Source organism: Phyllobates terribilis, unplaced genomic scaffold (genome assembly GCF_046119375.1).
Source record: "Phyllobates terribilis strain yellow unplaced genomic scaffold, ASM4611937v1 Scaffold_9__5_contigs__length_417890890, whole genome shotgun sequence".
Classification (NCBI taxonomy): domain Eukaryota; kingdom Metazoa; phylum Chordata; class Amphibia; order Anura; family Dendrobatidae; genus Phyllobates; species Phyllobates terribilis.
Window position 1 is genome coordinate 149,991,225 of NW_027362769.1, and position 21,506 is coordinate 150,012,730.

General features: G+C 42.1%; 1 protein-coding gene across 25 annotated transcripts in view; it reads left to right on the forward strand.

Moving 5' to 3' along the window:
* NEB (nebulin) overlaps positions 1-21,506 on the forward strand; it is a 203,011-nt gene that overhangs the window by 117,281 nt on the left and 64,224 nt on the right. For all 25 annotated transcript variants that reach the window (XM_073647182.1, XM_073647185.1, XM_073647188.1 and 22 more), the window contains 20 exons: positions 753-857; positions 2,451-2,555; positions 2,973-3,080; positions 3,163-3,276; positions 3,789-3,986; positions 4,083-4,187; positions 4,662-4,766; positions 4,853-4,957; positions 5,049-5,156; positions 5,245-5,358; positions 5,810-6,007; positions 6,102-6,206; positions 6,320-6,424; positions 7,398-7,505; positions 18,167-18,274; positions 18,525-18,632; positions 19,737-19,841; positions 19,932-20,036; positions 20,138-20,236; positions 20,327-20,437. In XM_073647182.1, the coding sequence (XP_073503283.1) occupies positions 753-857; positions 2,451-2,555; positions 2,973-3,080; positions 3,163-3,276; positions 3,789-3,986; positions 4,083-4,187; positions 4,662-4,766; positions 4,853-4,957; positions 5,049-5,156; positions 5,245-5,358; positions 5,810-6,007; positions 6,102-6,206; positions 6,320-6,424; positions 7,398-7,505; positions 18,167-18,274; positions 18,525-18,632; positions 19,737-19,841; positions 19,932-20,036; positions 20,138-20,236; positions 20,327-20,437 (2,319 nt within the window). The remainder of the gene's footprint in view (positions 1-752; positions 858-2,450; positions 2,556-2,972; positions 3,081-3,162; positions 3,277-3,788; positions 3,987-4,082; positions 4,188-4,661; positions 4,767-4,852; positions 4,958-5,048; positions 5,157-5,244; positions 5,359-5,809; positions 6,008-6,101; positions 6,207-6,319; positions 6,425-7,397; positions 7,506-18,166; positions 18,275-18,524; positions 18,633-19,736; positions 19,842-19,931; positions 20,037-20,137; positions 20,237-20,326; positions 20,438-21,506) is intronic.

Genomic DNA, 21,506 nt, shown 5'->3' on the forward strand with positions numbered 1-21,506 from the left:
GTACAATGACTGATAACATCGCTATATATAGTAGATAATACAGGATACACCATCCACAATAGGTGATGTCAGAGCTCACCTTCTCCTCCTGTACAATGATGGATAACACCTCTATATACAGTAGATAACACAGGATCCACCTTCCACAATAGGTGATGTCACAGCTCACCTCCTCCTCCTGTACAATGACTGATAACACCTCTATATTCAATAGATAAATCAGGCCTCCATTCACAATAGCTGATGTCACAGCTCACCTCCTCCTCCTTTACAATTAACATTGCCCAGATTAGAGTATGCTCAGATAAGGCTTCTATACAAATAAATAGGGTCTTAGTCCATGTGAAGAACAAGAAGTAAGAGTCTAAAATTAGGCTTAGTGGACAGTGTGAAAATCTATTTTTTATATAGGTATTAATATGAAAAATACCATAAACATATAACCCCATAAAATGTATTTAACATCAAAACCTGTTTTAAACAATAGGTTAATTCTGAGAACACATTCCCTTTAAAGCAAACCTCCCGATCACATGTTAGGACATATTAGGGTCAGTAATGACCAAGGCCAGAGCTTTAGGTCCCCCATCATATTAAATACTGATATAAACCCCATAACACACAGTGTAATTAATACTTTCTGACTTCACAGTAATTACTAGTAAAATTGTTGATTGTTGATCACCGGATGTAGTGATTATGGTTTGTCATTGTCTTCTTTGTTTTTATTTTGCTTTTTTTCCTCCCCATAGAGACATTATAAGAAGGACGCCCAAACCAACTTTTCCAATTTCACCCATGTGGTGGACCCACCATACGTTGTGCTCGCCAAAATGAATGCCATCAACCAAAGTGATGTGAGTTATTTTTTTGTATTATATTATTTACGATCTTCATGATTTTTTTTACATGCTGCCAAAATAAAAAATGTCCGATTCCTAGTGATTTTAAAGTGTACTGTATGTTGTAAGAATAGGATGATAAATTCACAAAGACGCCCATACAGTGGCGTCCATCACCCATGGGCTCACATGTTTAAAAAAATAAAATAATATATATATATATATATATATATATATATATATATATATATATATATTATTTTTATATATATATATATATATTTATTTTCAGTTTACATTTACGGAATTCCTCTCTTGACCAACCCAACAGATGCCAAAAGGACATTGCTTTGGCATCTGCTGTTTGTTAAACCTGTCTAATTTTAAGTTGCCGCTTTTTGTGACGCATGATGATGCACCTTAGGTCACACTCCTTTCTTGGCACACAGCGCTCCTCTGCAGAGAAGTTATGCCTCCTTGTTGGAAAAGTGTTATAAAAACACAATAAATATGGTGCAAGTCTTGAAAGACGTTTATTTTTTTTAGAGTAAATTGCTTGATAAATAAGTCCCAGTCTATCTATTATCTATCTATATATCTATCTATCTATCTATCTATTATCTATCTATCTACAGTATCTATCATCTATCATTTATCTATCCATTCCTCTATCTATCTATCTATCTATCTATTATCTATCTATCTATTATCTATCTATCTATCTATCTATCTCCTATCTATCTATCCATCTATCTATCTATCTATCCCTCTATCTATCTATCTATCCTCTCTATCTATCTATTATCTATCTATCTATCTATCCCTCTATCTATCTATCTATCCTCTCTATCTATCTATTATCTATCTATCTATCTATCTATCTATCTATCTATCCCATATCTATGTATCTATCTATCTATCTATCTATCTATCTATCTATCTATCTATCTATTATCTATCTATCTATCTATCATCTATCTATCTCCTATCTATCTATCCATCTATCTATCTATCTATCCCTCTATCTATCTATCTATTATCTATCTATCTATCTATCTATCTGTCTATCATCTATCTATCCCTCTATTATCTATCTATCTATTTATCTATCTATCCAACATATATTTAACTTTTTTGCAGGATATAATCTAATTGATATGTATCTATCAATCTATCTAATCACTATTTATCTCCAATTAATTGATCTAATATCTATCTATTATCTATCTCATATCTATCTATTATCTATCTCATATCTATTATATATCTCATAGCTATCTATCTATTATCTATCTCATATCTATCTATCTATCTATCTATCTCTCTATCTCCTATCTATCTATCTATCTATCTATCTATCTATCTATCTATCTATCTATCTATCTATCTATCCCTCTATCTATTATCTATCTATCTCATATATATTTAATTATGTATCTTCCTATTTATCTACCAATCTAACCTATATTTTACTTGGTTGCAGGATCTATTCTATCTAATAACTATCTATCTATCTATATCTCTATCCGTCCATGCAATAACTGTCTGTTTCATATCTAATATTTTTGCCTCTACCTAATTTATTATTCCAATCTCTTTTTTCTGTAGCTGAAATATAAAGAAACCTTCAACTTAGAGAAAGGCCATTACATTGGTTCCACGGACACTCCTCAGCTCTCACACTCTAGAGAGATGTCCAAGCTGACCAGCGATGTAAGTCCTATAATAAGTGATGTTTCACTGATCTGACCGTGTTCCCTATTTTTACACTTTTTTTTATTATTATTATTGTTATGTATTATTTACTATTACCCACCCAATCATATTTTCTCACGTGATGACATTACTGAGACATTTTGAGCGCGATATTCCAAATTTCTTTGTAAATTCTTTAATTTTATTTTTAGAGAAAGATTTCATTACAAAAGATAATAGTATATTGTGAACTTTAAAAAAAAAAGTTGTAATTTCATTTTCACCCCAATATCACGTCTTACCTGTGCTTGCTTAATGGGTATCACCTAGGGTTTTTTTTTCTTATAAACCTCTTTTTTTTATTTTCTTTCAATAAATAATTGAGTTCAAAAACGTATTATCTGTTTCTTTGTTGTTTTTTTTTTTGCTCCTTAGAAATTGTACAAGGATTCATGGGATAGCACTAAAGCATTGGGCTACCAACTGGATGCCAGTTACATACCCATAGTCGGTGCCAAACACGCCAAGCTCGTTGCTAGTGACGTAAGTTTCACATTACAGACGTATCTCACATCTTATCATTGTATCATTCGCATGTAATAAATGTATCAACTGTGGTTCACAGGTAAAATACAAAGAGCATTACGAAAAAGAAAAAGGTCACTATCTTGCTGGTTCCCAAGTTGGAGATTTCCCTAGTGTTGTGCAATCTTTGGCTTTCCAGAAGATGAAGAGTGTGGTAAGATTGAAGAATTTTTTTTTTTGTTCACTTTTTGACGCTTTTGAAACTTCATCGAATCCCATACTTTGCAAATCAATACATTTCCATTGATGGCACTCAGTCTAGACAACAGTTTGAGCTATGTGCCGATGTGTGGGAGAAATAAGTCACCCTTTCACCTCACTTGGAATGTTTTTCCTATCTTTCAATGTGGTATATGGTAAAATGAATGGTGTCATTCAAAACTACAACTCATCCCGTAGGAAGCAAGTCCTCGCATGGCCAGAAAAATTGAAAAAAGCCTGTAGGCAAATTATTATCTCGATCTCAAGCCATGGCAACTCAATGGATGAACGATCTGTAGGAAGATCGATCTTGTGCAGGTCTAGATAGGTCCACCAGGGTCTTCTCTGCCGTTATCTTGATAGTACCAAATAGCAGTCAATTAATGTGTCTCTGACATTTCAACGATCCTAGTTCTTTTGTAGTTTGTATACTTTAATACTGATATATATATATTTTATTATTAGCTGGCCTACAAGAAGAACTACGAAGACAACAAGACCAAGATCAATATTCCAAGTGACATGCTAAACAACGTCCTGGCCAAGAAATGCCAGCAGATCCTTAGTGACATTGAATATCGCCGCTATCTCCATGAATGGACATGTCTACCTGACGAGCAGAAGGTCATTCACGCCAAAAAGGCCAATGAGATCTTGAGCGATGTATGTAGCAAAATACTTAATATTCCAATATTTTTGTTAACGTTTAAAAAAATATATGTTTTTATTCATTTTTTTTTTCCATTATTTTCTTTGTAGGTACTCTACAAGGAAGACCTAACATGGCTCAAGGGCATTGGCTGTTATGTGTGGGATACTCCAGAAATCTTACTTGCTAAGAATTCCTATAATCTTCAGAGTCAAGTAAGTCGTACCTTAGGGTTGTAACTTTTATATGAAAGGAGTTGAACAGGACTTAGATATTCATCATATATTCTTTAGCCAGGTTCGATTATGCATATCACACTCTGATCAGAGTTTGATCAAAGTGTGATCTGATTTTCTCGGATGAGGACAAGATGGAGAAAAACATTTCTCCATCTTCTCTATTCTCCAGAAGTCATCCAAGTGCAGTCCGATGATTTCCAGGAACTCATTGACCTGCATGACCGAGTGCGATCTGAATATCAGATGCAACTTGGCCATGCGGCTATTTTTTCATCCGACCAGTTTGGTCCAAGGAAAAAATTTCACATGTGCACGGCCCCATAGAATAACATTGGTCCGAGTGCGATCCGATACGATCATGTGCACAAGCCCTTAGGATAGGTCTTTAATATCAGATCAGTTTTTTCATTTATATTATGGTCTTTGCACTTTTTTTACATTTATTTCTAGGCCAAGTACACCAGTGCCGGTAAAGAAAACTTTAAGAACTACAGCGTTGTCACTGATACCCCAGTGTATGTCACGGCCGTCCAAAGCGCCATCAATGCCAGTGATGTGAGTATCCGATTATCGGTAATTAGCCTTCATTGCTCGTCTCACTGATCTACGCATCTCATGATCGTCTTGTCTCTTCAATTCAGCTCAAGTACAAAGAGGATTTCAACAAGAACAAGGATAAGTACACAACAGTTCTGGAAACCGTAGATTACGATCGTACCCAGAGTCTTAAGGATCTTTTCAGCAGTGTATGTACTCCTATATAATGCGTGACGTGCGACAAGATGAATATGGAATTTATTATTCAAAATAATCGATGGAATGTGTTTTAATCCTTAGAACTTGTACAAACAATCCTGGGATGCCATCAAAGCCACAAGTTACCAGCTTCCCCCGGACACCGTGGCCTTGGCCTTTGCTAAGCAGAACAAGCACCTTCCCAGCACAGTAAGCATAAGTATCTGAAAGCAGGGACCTTAGAAGTTGATCTTCTCAATCATATATGTGATGCAATATCCACCATTGTCTCGTCTAGCTGAAATACCGCGAGGAATATGAAAAGTTTAAAGCGCTCTACACTATACCAAAAGGTATTCAGGATGATCCCAACACCGCAAGATGCATCCGAGTGGGCAAGCTCCCTCTGGATGTGAGTATTGTCGGATTGGGTTGTGGGTTTATTCGATTTTCAAGGATCAACACCGCTTAATAAAAGTTGTCCAAACCCAACAATTTGGCAAGATCAGCTTTAAAAAGCTTTGGCAGTATTGCAGATTTCAGCTTTCAGCAGAATCTTTCAGTTCTCAGGCATTGTGGCAAAATAAACTGTTTTACATAGGAAATAAAGCAAGTATTATCTTCAAAATCACAACATGGAGGATTGCGGCCCATATTCTTGCTAACCAGCAGACACCAGCATTTTATATTATAGTGCCGCTTAGGAGCTGTATACATAAAACGGTGGGCTATTTTTTTAATCACCTTGCTTCATCTTTTATTTTGGATACCCAGAAGCAATTAAAAAAAAAAAGTAAAATGTTAACAAAAGTTGACATAAATCCATGTAGTCGTCCATGTTTATCTGGACATTCTCTTTGTAGCGTTTGTACCGAGAGACCTATGAAAAGAACAAGGCTAAGATTCACATCGCTCCTGATATGATGGATATCGTTTCTGCCCGGGAAACACAAAGTAAAGTCAGCGAGATCGACTACAGGAAATACCTCCACGAATGGATCTGCCTACCTGACCTTCAGCTCTATGTCCATGCCCGCAAGGTCAACGACCAGTTGAGTGATGTGAGTACCGTTATTTCTCAATGGGTTACACTTTTTTTTATTTTGGACCCTTTGATGGAGTATTAACCCCTTCTTGGACTTTCTTCCATTCTAGATTGTCTACAAAGATGACCTCCATTGGTTGAAAGGAGTGGGCTGCTTCGTGTGGGATACACCCGAGATTCTACATGCCAAGCAAGCATACAACCTCCGTAGTGATGTGAGCACCACAATGATTAGTATACTATGTAGATATACACACACATATATATATATATATATATATATATATATATATATAATGAATACTAAGAAGAAAAATTATTTTTCCAGTACAAATACAAAGCTAAAGCCGAGGAGATGAAGAAGAATTACTCCTCGGTTATGGAGACTCCGGTTTATGTTCAAGCTGTCACCAGTGGAAAGCAAAGCAGTGATGTAAGTACGCTTCCCATGCTCCTTCTCTTCTGAGTGTTCTTCCTCTCCCTACCATAGTGCTGGGAGTGACTAATTAACATATAATCACCCATTTATATGTGAATTTACCCTTTGACAGAACCACTTTCTTTACCCTTTAAAGGGAAACTATCATCAAAAAATTACCTAATGTTTAAATCAGGTGTTTGTGTTAAATGTAATTTTTAAGTATTTTGGCAATGTTTTTTTTTTCCCATATCACAATCTGTGTTAAAAATTAAAACAGAAGTCCTGTAATTTTTACATCGGCCACTGGGGCTTTTTTAGACTCTAACTTCCTGTTGTTTTGGGAAATTTACATGTACATTAACCTCACATTTTTTGTATTTGAGGCATCTAATGTGTGTGTGAAAAGCTCATTGTACAGGATGAAGAGCAGGTTTAGCTGTGGGAGCACCTGTTGAGATTGGTAGATTCTGTGTTATCAGCTGTGTATAGAGGTGTTACTTGTCATTATCCTACCTCTGATGATAAGGAAACTACTGAAAACGCTTCCTGGAAGGAAAGGAAGTAAGAACCGAAAATAGCTCTAGTGGTCACTGTGAAAATTGCAAGATTATTATTATTTATTTTTTTTTAGTAAAGATCATAATTTGAAAAAAAAAAATGTTTGCCAACATTTTTTTAAAATAGGTGTAACACAAAAACCTGATTTAAAACAATAGGTGATGTTCTAGTGCTAGCGTGTCTTTAATCTTTGCATTACCTCTCTATCATTTCAGCCTAAATAATTGTGTTTTTGGCTATGTTAGGTTGAATTTGATGGGCTTATGTCTTCCTTCAACCTTAAAATCTATGAAACTATATTTGAGAGGAATATATGACTATTATCAGATCATATACAATACTTGTTTTTCCTTTAGAACTTTTGAAGCTGTTGTACTTTATATTTCCATTACACCATACGGCAAGTGTCATGTTCTCTTTTCCGCAGGTCGTGTATCGCTCTGATTATGAGCACAACATTAAAGGGACAGTCACATCAAGCACCGATACCATGGAGCTGGACAGAGCCAGTAATGCCAACAAGATACGCAGCGATGTACGTACATGTCTAGGCTTTGTAGTTACGCGGGGTAGAAATATGTACTGATAATACAGTGCATGGATTTATAGGTAAAGATTAGAGATGAGCGTTGTTCTACTCGAACTGTTCGCCAATCTCAAATTCGAGCTGTTTTGGGCGGTGTTCGAGCCGTTCGGCGAACACGAACAATTTGAGAAAAATTCGGCTGTTCGAGGTTATGTTCGATAACTGTTCGTGCACCAAAATCATAACTGGATTTTTTCTCAGTAATGATGAAAATTAATGTTAATACGCAGTTTGAGTGTACAGCGGGGTGGGGGAGGGGCAGGGGATGGATCTCTGCAGGAACAATGAAGATCTCCATTTTTTTTTTCTCTTTCCCGCATTTACAGTGGGGAGGTGCAATCTGTCAGCCTATCAGCAGCGCACACACGGAGCGAAGTGCTTTTTTTCACACAAGCAAGGGCATGTGTCATTGGCAGTGTATGTCACATGTCCTTGCCCTATAAGACCCAGCCATTTTCCCCGTCGCCACCATTTTCTCACTGCTGCAGCTGCGTGTTAGACGGCACCGCTGTTGCTGTGTGCGCTATACCTTGTTAATTTCAAGCCAATTTTCGCACAAATCTACAGATAGCTTGGGAGTAGGGAATAGTTGTGATTGCAGTCCTTTTAAGGACTAGGTTACAGCATTTCCTACGACTTTTATCAGGCAGGTCTGTGCTCTTAAATAGATCGGTTGTGGGAGTAAAGACTAATTGTAATTGGAGTCCTTTTCAGGACTAGGTTACATCAGTTCCTATCAGTTTTTGCCAGGCAGGTCTGTGCCAGTGCTGTGCAAGTTTTTTTCACAGCATTTGGCTGAATCTAGCAAAGCTAATCCTTTTTGGCCTATTGCAGAGTGTGTTAGTCAGTGGAGTAGCCTATCTGTGCTGCAAGATATACCACCTGTGTATAGAATACCAATTTTTTTACTGCACCTAGTGAAGTAAAATCTTTTGGGCATAGCATCATTCTATTAGTCCATCTATACTGACCTCCATCAGGTTGCAAACTGAATATAATTTTTTTCTGCATCTAGCTATGAAAAAATATTTGGGCTTCTAGCAGTGTGTGGGACTTGTTCTATTAGTCCATCTATACTGACCTCCATCAGGTTGCAAATTAAAAATAATTTTTTTCTTCATTTAGCTCTGAAAAAATATTTGGGCTTCTAGCTGTGTGTGGGACTTGTTCTATTAGTCCTTCTATACTGACCTCCAGCAGGTTGCAAATTGAATATAATTTTTTTCTGCATCTAGCTCTGAAAAAATAGTTGGCCTTCTAGCGGTGTGTGGGACTTGGTCTATTAGTCCATCTATACTGACCTCCATCAGGTTGCAAATTAAAAATAATTTTTTTCTGCATCTAGCTCTGAAAAAATATTTGGGCTTCTAGCAGTGTGTGGGACTTTCTCTATTAGTCCATCTATACTGACCTCCATCAGGTTGCAAATTAAAAATAATTTTTATCTGCATCTACAGTACCTCTGAAAAAATATTTGGGCTTCTAGCAGTGTGTGGGACTTGTTCTATTAGTCCATCTATACTGACCTCCATCAGGTTGCAAATTCAAAATAATTTTTTTCTGCATCTAACCCAGCCAATAGTTTTGGCCTAATACCACAGTTTGGCCACTCAGCTCTGCTCGGTTACCATCCATTGTTTTTTTGTGCAAACAACTCCAGAGTTGTGAATTAGTTAACCACCAAAATGAGTGGAAAAAGGCCTGCTGCTGGTGGAAAGGGGAATAGGCGTGTTGGGAAGGGGAAAAAAGGTTGTGTCCGTGGGGTAGGTGTTAAAGCAACAGTAACATCTGCAGAAGAAAGACCATCTTCCAGCCAAACTAAAATGTCTACTTCTTTTAGCGGACAATGTGATAAGATCCCTTTCTTACGGCCACGCCAATCGCTACAAATTCCAGATGAGGCACAAAAACAGCAGGTGCTTCAACGGATATCAAGTGCTCCTTTAAGTGGGCTCTCCTCCACATCAACTTCAACATCACAAATACTCCAGTCCTCAAAGGTGTCACCCAAATCGCACTTGCTTCCTCACAGCTCCCAAATCTCCAGCTGCCCGTCTGAGTATGAGGTAGAACAGATGGTTGAGTCTGCAGAGCTGTTTACTCATACTATAGCCTGGGAATCAGAGGTCGACTCCAGCGCTTCTGTGAATCCAGACGAGGAAATGATCTGCACTGATGCCCAGAATCTTTATGAGTCGGATCCAGGACCAGACGCAGAAGGTTCTGACCATAATGTAGACCCTCATTCCCAAACTGTAACTCCTGTTGGTGGAGACAATGAGGAAGACGATGATAAGACTCAAATACCTGATTGGAGCGACAACTTTAGTTTTTTGTCAGGGCAGGAACAGGTTGGCTCTGAGGACGACGGGTGTGATAACGCACAGGGTGATGATGATGAGGTCGGAGATCCCACTTACTGTCAACCCACAGTCAGCCAAGAGATGAGGTCAGCAGAGGAGGTGGAGGAAGATGCTAGTGACGACGAGGTCAGGTTGCGCCTTCCTGGACAGAGACGTAGTACTGGAAGCACGTCAACAACTGCATCCTCAAACACAACTCTGCCTCTCACCACAAGTCGTGGTGGCTCTTCAGGTCGCATGGGTGCTAAGCCTTGCATAGCCTGGGCATTTTTTCAGATCGATAAAGATGACCCAACTTGTGTTATCTGTAACATTTGTCAGCAAAAGCTAAGTAGAGGCCAAAAAATACATAGTTTGAGTACTTCATGCATGAACCGGCACATGGACATGAAGCATAAGTTGCAGTGGGAAGCTCAGTGTGCTACAATGCGGCCTAGCCGGCCGGGCCAACCACCATCTGCCATATCTTGTGCATCCGCGGCCTCTTCATCCTCTGTGACTGGGGGGACAGCAGTCACACCTGTTTTGGGGCGCAGACCTGCCACCTCTTTACCCGCAACAGCCAGCGTGATTGGCAGGTCATCATTTTCTTTGGAGGTGGTAACACCAGCTGGTGTTGAGCGCTGTCCGACATCGATAGCACCACCTTTGGATCAAGGCAACCTAACATGTCCGCCTGCATCTTCCTCACAGACCGGCAGTTTGCCGGGGACACCCTTATCAACCCCGTCTAAGCACAATAGCCAGCCCTCGGTCCCTCAGATGTGGACAAGTAAAAGACCATTTCCTCCTAGCCATGAGAAAGCTAAGAGGTTAAATTTCACCATCTGCAAGCTCTTGGCTACAGAAATGCTGCCTTTCCGCCTGGTGGACACAGAGGATTTTCGAGACCTTATGTCCGTCGCAGTGCCCCAGTACCAGATGCCCAGTCGGCACTACTTCTCAAAGAAAGGTGTGCCTGCGCTCCACCAGCATGTCGCACACAACATCACCGCTTCTTTGAGAAACTCTGTGTGTGACAGGGTGCATTTCACCACAGACACTTGGACGAGTAGGCATGGACAGGGGCGTTACATGTCGCTGACTGGGCACTGGGTAACTATGGTGACAGCAGGACAAGGGGCTGCTGTCCAAGTCTTGCCGTCCCCACGAGTTGTGCGTCAATCCTCTTTATGTCAAAGTTCCTCCACTGCTTCTGCCTCCTCAACCTCCTCTCGGTCTTCCACCTGCACCCAAAGCCTGTCTGGTCATGCCACAAGCTTTCTAACTGCGCAGAAGGGATCCTGCACACCTCCTTACTATGCTGGCAGTAGGGCTCAACGTCATCAGGCGGTTTTTACATTGAAATGTCTGGGAAATGTGAGTCACACAGCTGAGGAGTTGTGGTCAGCTCTGGAGAACCAATTTCATGAATGGTTGTCTCCACTGGACCTGAAACCAGGGAAGGCCGTGTGCGACAATGCTGCAAACCTGGGTGCGGCCCTTCGCCGGGGCAATGTCACACACGTGCCTTGTATGGCTCACGTGTTGAACCTGGTTGTCCAGCAATTTTTAGCCCACTATCCCAGACTAGATGGCCTTCTGCAGAGGGCACGGTCGCTGTGTGCTCACTTCCGCCGTTCGCATCCCGCAGCTCAGCGACTTACATCTCTACAGAAGTCGTTGGGCCTGCCACTTCACCGGCTAAAATGCGATGTGCCTACCCGGTGGAATTCAACTCTGCACATGTTGCAGCGACTGTGGCAGCACCGACAAGCCCTGGTGCAATACGTTCTGACGTATAGCCTGGGCCAACGAGATTCAGAGGTGGGGCAAATCACGCTGGAGGAGTGGTCTCAGATCAGGGACCTATGCACCCTTCTGCACAGTTTTGAAATGGCGACGAAGATGTTTAGTGCTGACGATGCCATTATCAGCATGACTATTCCGGTGATTTACATGCTGGAGCACATGTTAAACAGAATTCGGAGTCAGGTGGTGGCACAAGAGGAGGTGGAGGAAGTAGAGGAGGAGGAGTTGTATGCGGAAGGGCTAACATCTGCAAGGTCCAGACGGTCGGCAGCACCAAGGCGGCAGGCATGTGAGGGTGGGGGAGATGGTTTTACCAGGGCGCATGGTAGCAGCCAAACTAGTGAGGAAGGTGCAGGAGCCCAGGAAGAAGTGGAGGACGAACTGATGGAAGACTCATCAGATGAGGGAGACCTTGATCACATTTCTGTTGTGCGAGGTTGGGGGGAGAGGACAGAGGAAGGAAGCATGATTGTTACCTTGCCACCAACACAACAGGGACTTGGTGCTCCTGGATGCGCAACACACATGAGTGCCTTCTTGCTGCACTACCTGCAACATGACCCTCGAATTGTGAGAATTAGAAATAATCCTGACTACTGGGTTGCCACACTGTTAGATCCCCGGTACAAAAGTAAATTTGCAGAAATTATTCCTGCCATAGAAAGGGATGCACGCATGCAGGAGTATCAGCAGAGACTGTTGCAGAATCTTACATTTGCTTTTCCACAAAATACCAGTGGTGCACGTAGTGAATCTCACAGTTCCAACTTGCCAACCGTGGGACCGTCAAGTGTTCAGCACTCAAACCGTAACAGAACCACAGTATCTGCTGGTAACATCAATTTTGCGGAATCATTTCACCACTTTTTTAGCCCATCCTTTGCAAGGCCACAGGAGACAAGAAGTCTGACACATAGTCAACGCCTAGAGACGATGGTACAGGAGTATCTCCAAGTAAACATTGAAGCCACGACTGTGTCACTGGACCCTTGCTCTTTTTGGGCTTCCAATCTGGATAAATGGCCGGAGCTAGCCACTTACGCCTTGGAGATCTTGTCATGCCCCGCAGCCAGCGTTCTGTCTGAACGTGTGTTCAGCGCTGCTGGTGGTGTGCTGACAGATAAGCGCACGCGGCTCTCCACTGATAATGTAGACAGACTCACGTTCATAAAGATGAACAAATCATGGATCCGAAACGACTTTTCTACCCCTGTGTCATCCTGGGGAGAGTAAAAGCTTGATGATTGGTTAAAATCACCCTACCAACCGTTTTAAGCTTTCAAATTACTAATCATGTTTATCTGTATCTTGACTGGAAAATAATTTGGGCTTTGTAGCAGTGTGCAGTACTGATTCTATTAGGCGATCTATACTAAAGCTTCACCAGATTTAAAATTAAAAATAATTTTTAGCTGCATCTAGCCCGGAAAATAATTTTGGGGCTCCGAGATGCGCAAGGCACATGAGTGCCTTCTTGCTGCACTACCTGCAGCATGACCCTCATATTGTCAGAATTCGAAGTAATCATGACTACTGGGTTGCCACACTCTTAGATCCCCCAAACTTTTCGATCAACCTTTTCATTTTAATAAAGACCAAAAAAATGGTCATTTTTGAAATTATAAGCATTAGCAGGTTGTTAGAAACTGAAATCAAACAGTTTTCAACTCAAAACTTTATTCTAGGTGATGTTACATTTTCACATAGGACCCCTTGTTCGAAAGGAGCTTCTGAACTCTCTCGTCCATTGAATTTGTCAGGTTTTGGATGGTTTCTGCTTCAATTGTTTTGCATGAGGACAGAATACCCTCCCAGAGCTGTTGCTTAGATGTGAACTGCCTCCCGCCATCATAGACACTCCTTTTAATGATGCTCCAAAGGTTCTGAATGGGGTAGAGGTCAGGGGAGCATGGGGGTCACACCATAAGTTTGTCCCCTTTTATGCCCATATCAGCCAGAGATGCAGATGTTTTATGTGCAGCATGAGATGGTGCATTATCATGCAGAAAAATGATCTTGCTGTGAAATACACGGTTCTTCTTCTTGAACCATGGCAGGAAGTGCTGTTTGAGAAAATCCACATACATTATGGAGTTCATCTTTAGCGCCTTCAGGGATCCTAAAGGGGCCGACAATCTCTCTCCCCATGATTCCAGCCCAAAACATTACTCCACCTCCTCCTTGTTGGCGCTGTAGCCGTGTTTGCGTGGGGTGTCCATCAACCAGCCATCCTCCACTCCATCCATCTGGACCATCGAGCGCTGCACGGCACTCATCCGTGAACAAAACAGTTTTGAAATCAGTCTTCATGTAATGTTTGGCCCACTGGAGCCGTTTCTGCTTGTGTGAAGTGGATAGAGGAGGTCGACAGGATGGCGCATGCACAGCTGCAAACCTCTGAAGGACCCTGCATCTTGTTGTTCGGGGGACGTTGGAGGCACAAGCAGCTTCAAAAACTTGTCTGCTGCTATGACAAGGCTTTTTTGCCGCTGCTCTTTCAACCTGACGTAATTGCCTGTAGGAAAGAGTCCTCAATTTGCCCTTATCAGCACGCACACGTGTGTACTGTGAATCAGCTACATACTTCTTGATTGCCAAGACACTTCATCCTGATCATCGCACAATGTTGATTGTAGTCATGCCTTGACCTAAACACTCCACAATTTGTTGCTTCTCAGCAGCCGACACATCCTTTTTCTTTCCCATTTTGGCAGAAAATGTAGGCTGCTTAATAATGTGAGAGAGCCTTCTTAAGTAGTCTTGCCTTTCATTGGACACACCTGCCAAACTAATTAGCACAGGTGTCTGCAATTGCTTACAGTGATATAAAGAGCCCTGACACACATCACCATCAATGAGTTTAACTGACAAACAAACAAATTCTTCCCTTATCACTCCTAAACACTTTTTGTATAATAATTTGGAACGCGGTGTACATGTGCTTTTCCACAAAACACCAGTGGTTCACGTAGTGAATCTTACAGTTCTAACTTGCCAACCGTGGTCTGTATGGAGTTGTTCAATAAAGGGCCCAAAATTAAAATAACATAGATGGGAGAGGTCTCTATGAATAGGAATTCCTAAGTATTTGATACCCTGTGAGGGCCAGGCAAAGGGAAAGTTGGACTGGATGGAATCCTATATGGATTTGGGGAGGGAGACATCGAGGGCCTCAGACTTCGCTGCATTGATTTTAAAATTTTACCATGTAACAAAGTGATCTATTTCAGCCATAACAGCATGGATGGATATATGTGATTGAGTGATATATACTAGGACATCATCAGCAAATAGAGAGCACTTGTACTCGGTGCCTCCCACCTCAATCCACCTAATATTGGGGTTATGGCGAATTGATGAGAGCAGGTGCTCCGTCACTAGGATGTATAAGAGAGGGGACAGAGGACATCACTGCCTTGTCCCATTGGTGATTGTGAAAGGTGATGAAAATGTTCTGACGCACCCCCTGGGCCTTGGGACACCCGGAGCCGGACCCTTTTTGGTGGATGCTGGTGGTTGTAGTCTTCGTGGCAGCGACCCAGTTCCGTGGCTCAGGGCGGTCAAACCAGTGGCGGAACTATTTATGTGGTTTTCATGTTTAAATGTCCGACTACGCCACCCGTGGATTGCGGTCAGAGTGAACCGCCGCTACAGGGCAGACCACTGAGGCTGGTGTTGTGGGTGCAGCAGAGCGTAGCATAACTCCCCACGGGAGGAGTATAGCCTCAGGGCAGTGTATGCGGAGGATGGGGGTGATGGTGCAGGGCAGCAGCAGTAACGACACGGAGTCAGTGATGCAGTTCAGGGCCTTTACTCACAGTTCTTATTATCCAGACCACGTCTGCAGGTAACGGCTGCCCACGTCGTACTGTGCTCACCAGGTGAGGGGCTCAGACAACTCCCAGATAACTTTGGAGCACTTCACAGGACCCCCTTTGTGTGTCCTTTGTCTGGCCTTTCTTACCAACACTTTTGTCCGGCTGCCTCGGGCCTCCTCTTGGTAAACTTGGCGCCAGTTTCCCTGACCCTATGTGGTGCCTTCCTAGCGGGTGTAGCGAGGGGCTGCGCCACATAAAATGTCAGAGCCTCCGGTTTCTAGCTGAGGGTCGTTTCCTGCCTCCACTAGTTCGGGGACCGGTCTCCCCCTTTGGCCTGACCCCTCCACGCAGGTGGATTCGGGCGTGCGGTGGCGACTCGCCTGTCCGCACCCCTGGGATCCCTTCATTCCTCGTTCCTGGAGCCTTCTCCGCTCCTCTTCCTTCCTTCTCCCTCTTCCAGGCCTGGGCCTCTGTTACTAGGCCCGCCTCCGGAGCAGAGCTCATGCAGAGCCCCTGCTCCCTGCCACTTCTGCTCAGACTTCTCTGCACTGAACTAAGATGGTGCCCACCTTTTATACTCCCTTCTCAATGCACCCAGGAACTGCTTCCTCCCTGCTCCTGCACTACAGGGTTCCCCTTCCTCAGTGTTCCCTCCCCCCACTCCAGCCAGGGACAGGGACTGTCGTGCCCATCTCAGAGGCATATTGGTCGCCCTGCCCCACGGCAATGTGGTGTAATGCATGCAGGTGTCGGGTCCTGATCCACACTCCATCCTTACCTGAGAGTGAGATATCACACCTCTGGGTGAGGTGCAATACGTCTGTAGCAACCGAGCCCTCAGGGTGCTACAGTTCCATTTATCTTCAGCCTAGGTGACGTATTGCGATACAGGGCCGTGATTTTGGCTATAAAAGGGTCCCCTAGACCCCTACCCCAAGCTTTTTAAGAGAATCATATATGGCGTGCCAGGAGACTCTATGGAATGCTTTCTCAGCATCCAACGAGAGTATCTAATTACAAATTTTTAACTGCATCTAGCCCAGGAAATACTTTGTGCCTAGTAGCAGTGTCTGCTAGTGAGCGGATTATCCCGGCTGTTAAGCAAGCTGCACCACCTGTAGTTTAGACACTTAATTTTTTCAAAGGAAATGCTTCGGGACCATGGGATACTTAGTGAAGAGCATCAGGAGGCACCCCAAGGCATAGGGGCTGGGACTGGCAGTAGGATGCCTTGCGGTGGACAGCCGAGCTCGATCCTTATAAAAGCTTTTTAACTGCAGCAGCTTTAGTGGACGCTACTGGAGCTGGAATTACGCGGCTGCTGGCATGAGACTTGCCCTCCAATAGATCCTTGTAAATGGATTTAAAGTGTATTCATTCAAATTAGAGAGACAATTTAAATTAAAAAGCTTAGAGCTGCCTCCACCACAGGGGGGCTCGCTCGACCCACCAGCGGACAGGCACCAGTATTGGGAGAGGGGGGCTGGCCGTCAGGGTTCACCGCGGCTCTGGCACAAACCCGGCGACACGGAGGTGGCACGGGCAGGAGCGGACTGGCCGTGTCGGCTTCTCACTTTTTGGATTTTAGAAGGGCATGACATGCCTATATCTGTGTCTCCCCCTCCTTTTACTCCTCCACCTCTTTTATTTTCGCATGACTATATGTACTTGTCACTTTTCCATGTGTTAGTTATGTCTTCTGAGCAGTTTGTCAGCTTTTGGACACCTTTGAAGGTGTTTTCTATGTGTTTCTATGTGTTTTTGTTTGCCTGCCATTGGTTTTAATGGTGTTCGAAGGTGTTCGACGAACAGTTCGGCGAACACACGGGTGTTCGACGAACCGAACCGAACTCGAACACTACGGGGGTGGCTCAACACTAGTAAAGATGTAAGATTTTAGATAATGTTAGAAGAAAGATAGAAAGATGGACAGAAATAAAGAAAGATAGAAATAAAAAAAAGAAAGATGGATAGAAAAAGAGAGAATGAAAGAACGAAAAATGGATTGAAAGAAAAAAGAAAGAAAAAAAAAGAAAGCTGGATAGAAAAATAAAGAAAGATGGATAGAAACATGGATGAAAAGATAGAAAGATGTCTAGAAAAAGAAAGTATGAAAGAAAGATGTATAGAAAAAAAGAAAGATGGATAGAGAGAAAGAAAGAGAAAAAAGAAAGAATGAAAGAATAAAAAAGAAAGATGGATAGGAAGAAAAATAAAGAAAGAGAAAGAAAGAGAAAAAAAGAAAAAGAAAAAGATGGATAGGAAGACAGAAAGATGGATAGAAAGAAAAATAAAGAAAGAGAAAAAAAGAAAAAGAAAGATGGATAGGAAGAAAGAAAGATGGATAGAAAGAAAAATAAAGAAAGAGAAAGAAAGAGAAAAAAAGAAAAAGAAAGATGGATAGAAAGAAAGAAGAAAGATGGATAGAAAGACTGAAAGAAAGAAAGAAAAAGAAAGATGGAAAGAAAGAAAGAGAAAGATGGATAGAAAGACGGATAGATGGATGGAAAGAAACAGATAATAAACAGATATAAAATATTTAGATTAATGGATTGATGGATAAATATGAGATAGATAAATAGAAATAGAGAGACATAAGATAGATAGGTTTCATAATCGTGTATATCCATTCTTACAGAGTCTGTATCGTGATGCTACTATCAAATCCCTGCCTAAAGGTTACAGTCTTCCAAAGGACACTCCATCACTCTTACATGCCAAGAAAGCTCAGCTGATCGGCAGCGATGTAAGTAGTAATGCTCCGTCATACATCCGTACCCCCGGCCCCACATGCATACCCGACCGATGCTGCGTTCATTTACATTGCATATATGCTATATAAGTGTACTGACCATTATGTTGTACAATGTTCTGTTTTGGATCCTGCAATATTAGTGGTATCTAGTACCCTCTAATATAAAGCAAACCTAGCCCCCGATCCTTAGAAATGTATCAGTTTTTTCTGTTTCTCATTTTTTTCTTGTCAATTAACTCAGGTGAAGTACAAAGAAATATATGAACATGTGAAGGCCAAGGCTTACACTCTACCTCCGGACAACGTCAGCTCTGTCAACTTAAAGAAAGTGAATAACGTCATTAACGAGGTAAGTCATTTTTTTATCAAGTTTTTATCTAGTGTTACAATTGTAATCAGTTGTGCCCAGTTAGTACTTGCTGTAAGGTGGCTCTGTCAGAGGTCGCCTGGTAGCGTTAAAAGGGCTACCACGAACAAGCTTGGCACAAGCTACTCTGTTTCCTAGAGCCCCGGAGTTGCCCTGATTTTCACCCTTTAAACCCTATAGAGGAATATGGACTTACACAGGGGTCCCTGGGCAAGGTAGTCAGCTGCTGTTCGGTGGCGCAAGCTGGCTAGAAGGATAGTCAGGTAGCTGCATCAAAACAAAGAGGGCAGCAATGGTCCAAAATTGGCAGCCAGGGGAAGCGTCAATACACAAGCCGAGGTCAAAACAGGAAAGCACAACTAAAACACAGGAGCAGAAACCATAGCGTTAAACCAGGAAAGCACAAAGCTATATCTGGCTGCTTCCAGCAGTAAGCTGGAAGGTTAAGTAGAGTGTGGTGCTCTCCAATTGGCAAGAGCAGGGAGCTGATAACTCCAGCTGGACAGCACACACACCCATACTGCCAGACTGGAGGGCACTGCAGGTCCCAGCCACCCAAATCTAAGTGTCATCCAGAGCTTCTGATTTCAACGTCTGTTCTATCACCAGTGCCCACGGCGCCATGAATACCGTGGTGCCTGGCGACAGAAGCAGGGGTTGCAAGAGCGGGTCCTGGTAGAGATGTGACACTTGTATTATAGTTTTTATTAAAAATGGGGTTGATCACTTTGGGGCCTCTGTTGTTAAGCTTATTACTGAGTTTCTAATTGACCAGATTTCCAACAATCAGCTGTAATATGAAGGGGAACTCAACTGTAAATATTAAGTTTCCCTACTGCACTCCCGCAGGAGAAATTAAGTATTACACAGATACTATTTAAACTAATGGGCTGCCATTATAATGGATGGACACGTTGAGTCCTCCAGAGCAAGAGATGTTGTTTCTGTCCGTTTTCAGCTTAAGATTAAAGATAATGATGCACAACAGGAGGACCCGTTAGGGTATTGAAAAACTGTTTTCGACTAAACCAATGAAATATGAATGATTTTCCAACCCATTGTCAAATTCTCTTTCTTGTCTTTCAGAGGCTCTACAGACAGTTGTACCACAAGCAGAAGGATAAGATCCACACCACTCCAGATACCCCAGAAATCCGTCAAGTCAAAGCCACGCAGGACGCTATTAGTGATGTAAGCTAATAAAGGTTGAGATTTGCAGTCATTGCCTCCAAATGTTCAGCCAACCCTGAACTCTTCAATTATCCTTACTTTTTCTTGCAGCTGGTGTACAAATCCGACTACCACAAACTTCAAGGCCATATGATCTCCATGCCCTTTACTCCTCAGACCATTCACTGCCGCTATGTTGGAGAAATAACTAGCGATGTAAGTCATGTTCTCCTGGGAGGTCCCAGTCAACCTAAACATCATCCAAGTCTGATTACCCATCCATTTCTCACCAATCAATGTCTAATTGTGTCTATTAGAATAAGTACAAGGAAGACTTACAATGGCTGAAAGGCCTGGGCTGCTTCATGTACGATACCCCGGACATGGTGAGGGCGCGTGACCTCCGCAAACTATGGGTAGGTGAAAATTCTTACTCAATATAGTCTCATTGTAATACTACCACCACTGTAATACTAACATACTGGTTTATATGTCTCTTTCATCAGTCCCATTACCAGTACACCACACCAGCCAAGAAGATGTGGGATAAATACTCTGTGGTCTTGGATACACCCGAATACAGAACCGTACAGGAATTGAAGACACATCTCAGCCAGGCAAGATGTTGATATTAATAACAGTGTAATTTTTGTCTTATGATGAAGCTTAAAAAGAATAGAACAGCTATATGTAGTGCAGAGATAGAATTCCTAATTACGCCTCTATTACTGGGAAGCTCATTGGGCCAAGAAAAGAACAACAGCTCAAAAATGGTTACTAACATGCCAACTTCCCAGAACTTGCTGTTCTTGTCCCAATTGTTTGCAAACAGTCCAGTCCAAATGTCGGAGTCATGGATCAAAAAGGGACTGGATTTTCACAAACCCCTTCCACAAATGGATTTTTCCAAATGGTATTAGGGACGTAACTGGGGCGAGATTTAAGGACCCTAAATTACCAACACCAACGTTGGTAAGAATGTGGGCGGGTATATTGGCACAATGACCTATCATGGCGGTAAACATGCTATACAAAACTCAAAACTACCTCATTACATTTTATTATATGGCATGACATAATTATATATATATATGGTGGACCTTTTTGTAGATTTTGCACACTGGGCAAAACATTTTAAGGTAAACATCTGCTTAAAGAGGACCTGTCACCTGGTGAAAGGTGGCCAGTTTTTACTCTGATTTTATTCCCGTTACTCCCATCAGTATTGCGCTTTTTGTGTTTTTTTTGGAAATCCGTCATACAGTTCCTGAGATATGATCCTCTCCTCAAGCGACGCCAGTCCCACACTCTGGGAGTTCCATACCTAAAGCATTCAGTTCTGATGAAGGTCTGTACCAGGACCGAAAAAGGTTTAACTCTATATGAATGCAAATAAAAGGAACTTATTTTTAAAGAGTTTTTCTGCTCTATATGGGCCTCTTTATTTTGGCCAAATTTTTGTGGCCTTTATGAAAAGAAGCATGGCCCACTGGATCCTCTGGGGCGTGTGTGTAGACTGCTGTGCATAATTACCCTGTGAGACACTCCCACATGAAAAAAGACCATAACATTTATTACTAAATATAAAAGCCCATATATCTGGAACTGTTAAAGAAGAAAAAAAATGTGATACTCAGGGGAGCAGCGGGAATAAAGTAAGATAAAAAAAAATGGCCACTTTTCACG